General features: G+C 41.3%; 1 protein-coding gene across 2 annotated transcripts; it reads right to left on the bottom strand.

Moving 5' to 3' along the window:
• Nucleotides 1–8,759: 8,759 nt before the first annotated feature.
• PDHA2 (pyruvate dehydrogenase E1 alpha 2 subunit) lies at nucleotides 8,760–9,935 on the bottom strand. 2 transcript variants are annotated; one of them, XM_006084640.1, is made up of 2 exons: nucleotides 9,411–9,935; nucleotides 8,760–9,329 (listed from the first exon to the last, which is right to left on the bottom strand). In XM_006084640.1, exons 1-2 carry the CDS (start codon nucleotides 9,933–9,935, stop codon nucleotides 8,760–8,762), a joined length of 1,095 nt encoding a protein of 364 aa, XP_006084702.1. The 2 variants fall into 2 exon arrangements, with proteins under 2 accessions (XP_006084702.1, XP_006084701.1); XM_006084639.1 differs by having other exon boundaries at nucleotides 8,760–9,935.
• Between the last annotated feature and the right edge of the window lie 433 nt (nucleotides 9,936–10,368).

Here is a 10,368-nt window from a genome sequence, read left to right as displayed (position 1 = left end):
TTACTGTCCAAACTTGCTTGTCCTTCATAACTATTTTCTATGTCTAATGCTGGATATAAGAGAATTACTTAGGTCAAGAGTGAGAGGGTTGAGAAAATAAAAGGTGGCTGAATTTGTGAAAATGTATTTCACATGCAGCCTCATTTTCTTATGACCACTGCAATCCTTGCACCTAGCTATTTACATAAAATTAAAGATTTTTTTATTGCTTTCATATGAGGAAAAGTGGTCTCTTCAAAATTCTGCCCTTCTCAGTGAATAGCTCTCTCTTCCTATGTACCAGAAATTTCCATTTATTGATTATCTTGGGTGTACCTAGAACTAAGCTACAATAACTCCATTTAACTTTTATGACAGTCATTTACATCAATCAGATACAGAGAGTTAAGTCATTTGCTCACGGTTCCATTTCTCATAGATGTCAGGGCCATGATTTGAACCCAGATTTAAATAACACCAAAGTCCAGACTCTAATTTATTTCTATGTCACATAAATGCTGAATTGTTTTAAAACCAAGTGGTACTGACAGGAAATATTAGGTTCTAAAGGGACTGTCAATACATGAGATATTACTGATTCAATTCATCCAATAGGTATGGACATCTGTGATAACACAAAGGTCACTAACATGCCAGACTACTACTACTAGTTCCCTTTGTCCTTATTTGTTATAATTTCCACCTTATTCTCTTGGCCTCTGGTTCAATCTTTTGTCTCTTATTATCTATATCCACCAATTTGGCTCAGTTCCTGATTTATTCCAGCTTTGCCTCTCAGGTTTTGTTAACTGAGTGCTTGGCTGCCTAGGTTCCTCTTTGCTACTTGGGTAGACTGCGTATGAATAGCTGTGAACTCCCAAGGACTTGCTCACATACGGCCTTAGCATTTCAAGTGCTGGCTTCAACTCAGCAAAGCCTGATACTCACCAATCCAAAGAAAACTTCCAACTGGACTGGAGAAAAGCCTCCGTTGGGGAAATTGCAGATATAATCTGCAGTGTGTTTCTTGATATACGGTTGACAACATTTTTCTATAAAAACCTGAATACCTTATGTTTAAGGAACTTAAGTTAATGTGAAAACCAGCTTCAGATGGTGGAAAAATATATGTTGAACAGTTGTAGTTTTATTCCTGGGCTTTCTTATTTTAATTGAAGACTCATGTCTCCCCCCTTGAGATTTCTAAATTGTGAATCTTTGCATTGATATATGCCTTCGGCTTCTGACTTGGTTTACTAGACTTCATCTGTTCTGACAGTCTTGGCCTGCAATGTAATTCCCATTTCTGTTAAGTTTAATGCCAATTTCTATTCTCATTATCTACTAGAGGCCCAATGCAGTGGGGTCCGACTGGCCTGGCCCTAATTGGCAGATCAGGGCCGGGCCTGTTGGGATGAGGAGACGGCAGGAGGTTGGCTGTCTGACCTGCCCCAATTGAGGCCTGATCAGGGCCAGGAAGGCTGGGGAGAGGGGCCATGGGTGATTGGCTGGCGGGCCCCGCCCCCAATTGGGGTGGGGGTGCCGATTGGGGGCATGGCTGGCTGTGGGGAGGGGCTGTGGGTGGTAGACCAGCTGGCCCCACCCCAAATGGGGTGGAGGGGGCCAATCAGGGGTCAGGGGATGTGGGAGGTTGGCTGGCCAGCCCCACCCCTGATTGGTGTGTGGGGGGGGCTGATCAGGGGCAGAGCTGGCTGGGGGGAGGGGCCCTGGGCTGATCAGGGTGGTGGGGGCCCATGATGGGCTTCGCCAGTCAGAGGGAGGAGCTGCAGGAAGTTGGCCTGACAACCCCACCCCCTATTGGAGTGGGGGGGCTATCAGGGGCAAGGCTGGCCCAAGGGGGGAGTTGCAGGCCAATCGGGGTAGAATGGGACGATTAGGGGTAGGGCCAGCCAGGGGTAAGGGCCATGGGAGGTTGGCCAGCTGGCCCCACCCCCAATCCAGCTGGTTCGCTGGCCACAGTGGGCATCATAGTGACCAGTTGTTCTGGTTGTAACAGAGTTCCGGTTGCTGGCTTCTTATATATATAGATTGCTATGTAACAAAGTACCTCAATAAATAGACTCTTAAATGCAACCATTTGTTTTTCTTGTGATTTTTACATTAAGAGTCTGGGCAGTTTGGCTAGATTCCTCTTTTCCTCAAGACATTGTGGTCCCTTGTTGGCTTTCAGTGAGCAATGGGCTTTCTGGAGGGTCCAAGATGGCCTTCACTCACACAGACTGAGTCAGCTGGAACTGTTGACCAGAGTGTCTTCCCATATACTCTCTAGCAGGGAGCTCTTAATGTACTTGAACTTCTCAAATGGAGAATCACAACTCCCAGAGATAAGGATCCAAGACACATGAAGAAAACCTGTCTTTTTCTTATGTCTTGGGTCCTGCATCTGCACAGCATCATTTCTGCTGCCTTCTAATGGTCAGAGCAAACATAGGCCCACCAGGTTCAAAGGGAAAGAACATCAATCCCACTTCTCAGTGGAAGGAGTATCACAGAATTTGTGGCTATCTTTCATCTCAGGTGCTTCCTATACTCTGTGTCCCTTTCCCTCTCAATTTTAGTTTGTGTTTCTACTCTGAACCTGAAAATCTGAATTCCATTTATAGTAAAGTAATTGATAAAATCCCTTGGTTCTAGTTTAATTCTATTCATTCATTTCTTAACATACTTTGTCACCTATTACATGGTTGAGTGTTACAATAAGCAATGATAAGAAAGCAATACAATAAAAAGCAATTTTCAAAATATGGACTTTGTTACCTGGCTTTGAAACTTACCGCTACCATTTATAAATCATGCAATCTTAAACAATGTACTGGAGCCTCAATTTCCACTTTTGTAAAGTGAAGATTAAAATGCTCATATTATGTGGCTATTTCAAATATTGTGTAAAATGATGTATATTAAGTACTAAGCTATATTGTCTTGCACTCAAAAGCACCCTAGCAGAAAAGAACAGTAGCTATGATTAATAGCTCTTATTATTACTCACTGTGTGAACCTGAATTAGTCATTTAATATTTCTAGGACTCCTCTTTTACATAGGTCATTGTTCTGTAAAATTAAGAAACTTGAATTTTGTTGTTGTTATGCTTATGGTCACTACAGTAAAAAGAGAGAGAGCAAAATCAGCAAAGGGTAAAGACTCATGGAGAAAAGTCCAAGAGTAATCAGGCACAAGCTTCCAGGTATCTCCTCTGAGTGGAGTAACATGGGAACATAAGATAAACTTCTCTGGACAAATTAGTACAGCATGGCTCAAGCCTCAGGCATACAGAAACACTCCCATTGGCAGAATACTCCAAGGGTTCAGAAATCATCTCCCTGGAGTGTGAAGACAGGCCTTCCTTGGGGAGGTGCATGGTTTTAGCAACCTAGGGATTACTCCTTCCTTCCCACATACTACTCTAAGATGCTAATAATCTGGGAGCCTGGGTGCAGGGCATATGGGAAGTCTGTTCATGGGTTCTCATTTTTTTGATAAAAATAAAATTGTTGTAAAAATTAAAGTCTATTTAAAAATCAAAATTCAATTAGAACAATAGAATATTTTAACACTTGTCTTCAAGTTGTTTTATCTAATTGAGATTGTTTTATAAGAAATTCTATTGCAGCCCTAGCTGGTTTGGCTTAGTGGATAGAGTGTCTGCCTGTGGACTGAAGGGTCCCAGGGGTCCCAGGTTCGATTCCGATCAAGGGCACATGCCTGGGTTGTGGGCTCAATCTCTGATGGGGGGCATGCAGGAGGCAGCCTATCAATGATTCTTTCTCATTATTGATGTTTCTATCTCTCTCTCTTCCTCTCTGAAATCAATAAAAATATATTAAAAATAAAGTTTTAAAAATAAATAAAAAGCCTTTAAAAAAATTCTATTGCCTTACCTTTGCCTAGTACAGTGATGGCGAACCTATGACATGTGTGTCAGAGGTGACACAGGAACTCATTTTTTTGGTTGATTTTTCTTTGTTTTTTTTTTTTTTTGTTTGTTTTGTTTTTTTTTTTTTAAATGTTGTAATGCATTTTTTTTTAAATATATTTTATTGATTTTCTACAGAGAGGAAGGGAGAGAGATAGAGAGTTAGAAACATCGATGAGAGAGAAACATCGATCAGCTGCCTCCTGCACATCTCCTACTGGGGATGTGCCCGCAACCCAGGTACATGCCCTTGACCGGAATCGAACCTGGGACCTTTCAGTCCGCAGGCCGACGCTCTATCCACTGAGCCAAACCGGTTTCGGCGATTTTTCTTTGTTAAATGGCATTTAAATATCCTCCTATCTAATAATAGACAAACATGGTAATTGACCATACCTTTGCTAGGCCTCCCATTGACTAATCAGCGAGATATGCAAATTAACTGCCAACAAAGGTGGCGGTTAATTTGCATATGCAGGCATGAAGCGGTGGAGCAAAGACTGAAGGTGGCTCCGGCCTGAGCGAAGGCCTGGGTCCCGGGTGCCGGAGGAAAACCGGTGTCGGAAGCCAGGGGAAGGGAAGGCCTATTGCACGAATCTTTTCTTACAACAGGCCTCTAGTATAAAATAAATATCAAAAATATACATCTTTGTTTTACTATGGTTTCAAATATCAAAAAATTTCTATATGTGACATGGCACCAGAGTTAAGTTAGGGTTTTTCAAATGCTGACACGCTGAGCTCAAAAGTTTCGCCATCACTGGCCTAGTTATCTTTAAAATTTCTTTTATCTTTGTGTTTATAAGCAAAGGACTGAACTTTTTCTTATCAATACTAGCTTTTATTATTTTTAGTAGCCAAAAATTGGGAAAGGCCCAAATATCCATCAATTAATAAATGGGTAAATACAATTGAGTGTTCTTCAGCCATAAAAAAGAATATAGCACTGAAGTATCTTATAGCAAAACTTGAAAACAAATAAGTAAAAGGAGACAGACACAAAGAGCAAATATATGATTTACGTGAAATTTCCAGAATAGGCAGATTCAGAGATAGAAAATAGATTCATATTTCCCAGGAGATGGAGAGATAGGGGAAATGTGAAGTGACTGATAATGGGAAGGGTTTTCTCTTTGGGGTGATGAAAATGTTCTGAAATCAGCAGAAATGGTTACACAATATTGTGGACACTAATATCTACTAAATTGTACTCTTTAAAAGAACAGATTTTATGGTATGTGATTTATATATCAATTTTTTAAACTAGCTCTTTCTCACAAATAAATTAGGTTAATTTTCACCACCATCTGCTCTGTTTTTGTACACCAAATTGGCAGACAAATCCATTTTAAAAAATAAACATAATTCTAATGTATCTAAGTAGTCCCTTTGGACAATTTCTTAACCTCCTTCCTTTCTCATTCCATTACAGATATGCACACAATCCTTTACAGAGTTTCACAAAAATTAGTGTAATAGGAGCTCTTCTTTCTCTTAGATCGCCTAGCATTGTTGCAACAGTGGAATTCTTATGACCATCATGGCTTATTAGGTCTACTAATATGTGGATAAAATAGACTGAATAGCACAGTAGTATAGCCAGGAAATAGCTAACTGCTGCATTTCTATACCTCTTTAAGTTACAGCTTGATACATTGTTAGAAACATTGATCTAATTGGAAAAAAAAACCAGGGTTTTAGTTTTGGTACTTGCTTCTTTCGGTTTTTACTTGTTTTGTTTTGCATCATTACAGAATTGTGTACAACCAGCAATAAGACTGTAGTTCCTGAATGTACATACGAAAGCCTGGACATCATTTAATATAGAAAACATTGAAAACTCCATGCTTCAATGGGATTTTATAATGTATACTAGAGGCCCAATGCATGAAATTCATGCAAGGGGCTCGGCCCCCGCCACTTAGCAGCAGCCTCTGCCTCAGCCCTACCTCTGCGGCTTTGTCTGGAAGGTCGTCCAGAAGGTTGTCCGGAAGGTAGTCCGGTCTAATTAGCATATTATGCTTTTATTATTATAGATTGTGACAAGTATACGTTATTTCTCTAATGTGGTAAAATTAGATTATTTTTCCTGAAATGAATTATCTGTGCATCTTGGTTTGGTGATGGTTTCATTTGTAATCAATTATTTACATCTTAAATTTTACTGATATTAAAAGAATCCATAATATAAACAAACTTTTTAAATGATTTCTGTAGAGAAAATAGCTTTAATTAAAGCTTATCTTTTACTTACAGGTTTATGAAAATATATGTCCAAACAAATAAAATGTAGAAGAATCCTTTGTCATTCAAAGAATGAGATTATTTTCACTACAATGAAATGCTTTTCTTGTTTTTAATGTAAAGAATCCAATCTAGGTAACTCAAAGATAAATATTAATAATCAAAACACATTAGTAACATGACTGATTTATAAACTAACCAATGCTTATCTCTGTTTTTTCACTTCAGAATGTTAAGGTTATCTTACTTGCTTAAACCTGTTTGGGGAAAGGTATGGATATTAATCCTGTACATATGTGTACACACATGCTCATGAACTCACAGAATTCTAAAATTTGGTTTTCTGTTAGAAAGTATTTAGCTTTCATTTGTAGAAGTTGATACTATACAATAAAGATTTAAGTTTTTAAAGTAAAATATAATTAATATATAATATATTATTAGTTAAAGTTAAACATAGCAATTTGCTATATGTGTATATTACAAAATGATCACTAAAATAAGTCTAGTTAATATTCATCACCATGCATAGTTACAACTGTTTTTACTAGTAATGGGATTTAATCTTTAAAAACTGATTTTTTGGTGTTTTCTGTAAACTGTTTCTTAAATCACAGGCAAATTTTGATTTCCGACTTTAGTAAGTCTATCTCAGAGGAGGAGGATATGCCAACCATCATGCTCAATAAGATTTTAGGTCATTAGTCTAATATAACCATGAAAAAAATGTTTTCACAAAGTCGTGACTTGCTAATTGACATGGTATTGCCCTGTAGAGAAAATCACACTTATTTAATCTGAGCGAGATTTTCCTTTGAAAAAAGTTATCTGTGATTGCTCAGTTCTTGCCAAGGCAGATTTTATTTCCAACTTTTTATCAACATCACCTCCTCTGCTCAATTTCTTTGATGTAACCTCATTCATTTTTCAGTCTGAAATTTACCAAGATAGTTCTTTATGCAACAAATAATAGTATACATAGACTGTAAAATAAGAGTAGCTTTAACTTGAAAGTTAAAGCAAAATTTAGTTCCAACCACCCCCCCAGATTTTACTTTATATTTTTTCTTTAAGTTGTTATACTAAAAATATTGCCATAAAGTACACCATGAAACATGTCCATCTCTTATGTCCCTGTGTCCTGATTATTTATATACATATAATGTTTTATTGGAAAATAGTCTGTTAACTGGCTGCAACATTAATAATGAATACGCATGCATGTGTGTGCTCACAGGCATGCTATTATAGTAGGTAGTATTAATGGTTAATTCAAGTAAACAATTGTAAGATGCACAGCAGTAAGTTGTCCTGATACCTTGGTGTGGCTTGAAATGACCTCTCTACCTCAGGATACTGATTTTACTCACAAACCCCTGGCAGGGTGGAGAACTTTTTTCCTATGAATAAGAGTATTTACTAAAATAACATAAAGCTAAATCAAATAGAACTATTACAGCAAACAACTTGGGAAGTTAAATACTTGTGTGGTTTTTTTTTCCAATTATAGAGTTCTATAAACTTAAAATACTCTTTTAAGATATTCACACTGTATAAGTAATTAGACAAGGTGGCCATCACACTAAGGTGGCCTTAATGCCTCAGTGGCCTTTGTAACCAAACCAAAACCTAAGCCAGAGTCAATGCACTAAAACCTGAGAAAATGAAACTCAGGAACAACCAATCAGAAACCCTGGGCAACTAGGCTTTGCTAAATAAGGCAGCTTAAGCTGGGGCCAGTCAAATGACTTCCTTGTTTTGTTTCTTCAGAAGACCCCTTCCCCTATTCCTGTTGGAGGATGGCTTCTATCTACAGCTTGTTGGGCACTGCTTGGTTCTAATCAATGTATGCTCAAATCAGCTCTTGAAAATGTTAATGTCCTTCAGTGTATCCTTTAAATTACTAAATGATTAACTTTATAGTGTCTTTTAATGCAACAATGTACAATTGAATGAAATATCCCTTTCCACGGAGAGTACATTTTCACTGCTCTCTTTTAAAAAAAATATATTTTATTGACTTTTCACAGAGAGGAATAGAGAATTAGAAACATCAATGAGAGAGAAACATCAATCAGCTGCCTCCTGCACACCTCCTACTGGGGATGTGCCTACAACCAAGGTACACGCCCTTGACCAGAATCAAACCTGGGACCTTTCCGTCCGCAGGCTGACGCTCTATCCACTGAACCAAACCGGTTGCAGTGATTCTTAACCTTCTGGCCCTTTAAATACAGTTCCTCATGTTGTGACCCAACCATAAAATTATTTTCGTTGCTACTTCATAAGTGTAGCTACTGTTATGAATCATAATGTAAATATCTGATGTGCAGGATGGTCTTAGGCGACCCCTGTGAAAGGGTCGTTCGACAGCCAAAGGGGTCGCGACCCACAGGTTGAGAATGGCTGGTAGGGCATCCCTGCTCTCTTTTAATCTCCTTTAATAGACCCTTAAGGATCTCAATTTCTCTTCATAAAACACACAAGACTTTTGATTTCTGGATTTCATTTATTCTTCCTTAACAACATTGGGCACACCAATTCTTAACGCTGGCCACGAACGTTCCCTCGAAGGACTCACACTAAATTCACAGTCTCCCTTCAACTGATGGACTTAAACTTGATCCATGGATTGGCGCCCCGAACTTCAAACGGTGGGTTGTCTTTGTAGATGTGATGGGCTATTTCTTCCAGAGCGGGTTCCGGATCCGTGATAGCAAACTGGGCCGCTTCCTCGATCTCTTTCTTCACGTCCGCATCGATGTCCTTCAGCTCGTCCGCACTGGCCAGCTTGCCGGCCAGCATCCTGTCTTTGAGCAGCATGATCGGGTCGCTCTTGCTCCGCACCGCCTGGATTTCCTCGCGGGTGCGGTAGCTGACGCCCGGGTCGCTCATGCTGTGTCCGTGGTAGCGGTAGGTGTGCAGCTCCATCACGATGGGCCCCTTCCCCGACCTGCAATGGTCAGCGGCAAACTTGGTTGCCTCCCGAACACACAGCACGTCCATCCCGTCCACCTTCAGGCCGGGGATGAAATGGCCCCTCTTGTAGTATTCGGTGCTGGCGGCTGCTCGGTCGGTGGCCGTTCCCATACCGTAGAGGTTATTCTCGCAGATGAACACGCACGGCAGCTTCCACAAGCTGGCCATGTTGAAGGCCTCGGCGACCTGGCCCTGGTTGGCAGCTCCATCCCCATACAGGGTCAAGGAGATCTCACTGCTGCCCTTGTATTTGCAGGCCAGGGCGATCCCGGCCCCTATGGGTGTCTGAGAGCCCACGATGCCATTTCCCCCGTAGAAGTACTTGCCGTACATGTGCATGGAGCCCCCTTTGCCTTTAGCACAGCCCCCTCTGCGCCCCGTCAGTTCGGTAAGAATGGATCGGATCGAGACCCCGCGAGTGTAGCATAAGCCGTGAGCCCGGTAGGATGTGATAACGTGGTCGGTGGGGTTGATCCCGGCCTCCAGGCCCACGCAGCAAGCCTCCTGCCCGTCACACAAGTGACAGAAACCACGGATGAATTTCTGCTTATACAGCTGATCTGCCTTCAGTTCCATTCGGCGGACCATCTGCATCGTCTTGTAGTATTTGAGCCCCTCCTCCCGGGTGAGCACGGCGGTGGCAGGGGGGCCTTCCTCCAGCCGGTAGAGCTCACACGGCTTAATGTCAAATGTGGCCTTATCGGCGAAGGTACCGGCTGCCCCCAGCATTCTGCTGGCGGGCTTCGGGGCGACCCGCGGCAACAGGCGAGACACAGCCGCAGCGAGCATCTTCCTCATGGAGGTCTCCACACCAGGCGGGGCACCTCCCAACTGCCCAAGCCCCGCTCCTCCGCGCGAACACGAACGCGCGTGGCGACACAATGGCCTCGCTGGGGACAGAGGCCACGTCATGTGCGCTGGGCCGATCGCTGGGACCTTTCAGTCCGCAGGCTGAGTCCTTTTTCCCCTGCTAAATAGCAGTGCCTTTTTCCCCTGCTAAATGCTACATAGCAGTTGGCTGAACTGCACACTGAATGGAAGAGAGGAACAAACATTGCTGCACCATGATAGTCTGAGTCCTGACAGTTTAAACCGAAGATATTCTCATTGATTGTTCTTTTTAAAAAATGGAAGAGAGGAACAAACGCTATTTCTAAGGCACACCAGAATGCTGACAGTTTAAACCGAAGATATTCTCATTGATGGTTCTTTTTAAAAAATCCTTAACATA

The sequence above is a fragment of the Myotis lucifugus genome, unplaced genomic scaffold, assembly GCF_000147115.1.
Source record: "Myotis lucifugus unplaced genomic scaffold, Myoluc2.0 scaffold_12, whole genome shotgun sequence".
NCBI classification, from domain to species: domain Eukaryota; kingdom Metazoa; phylum Chordata; class Mammalia; order Chiroptera; family Vespertilionidae; genus Myotis; species Myotis lucifugus.
This window is presented reverse-complemented; position numbering and strand designations above follow the sequence as displayed.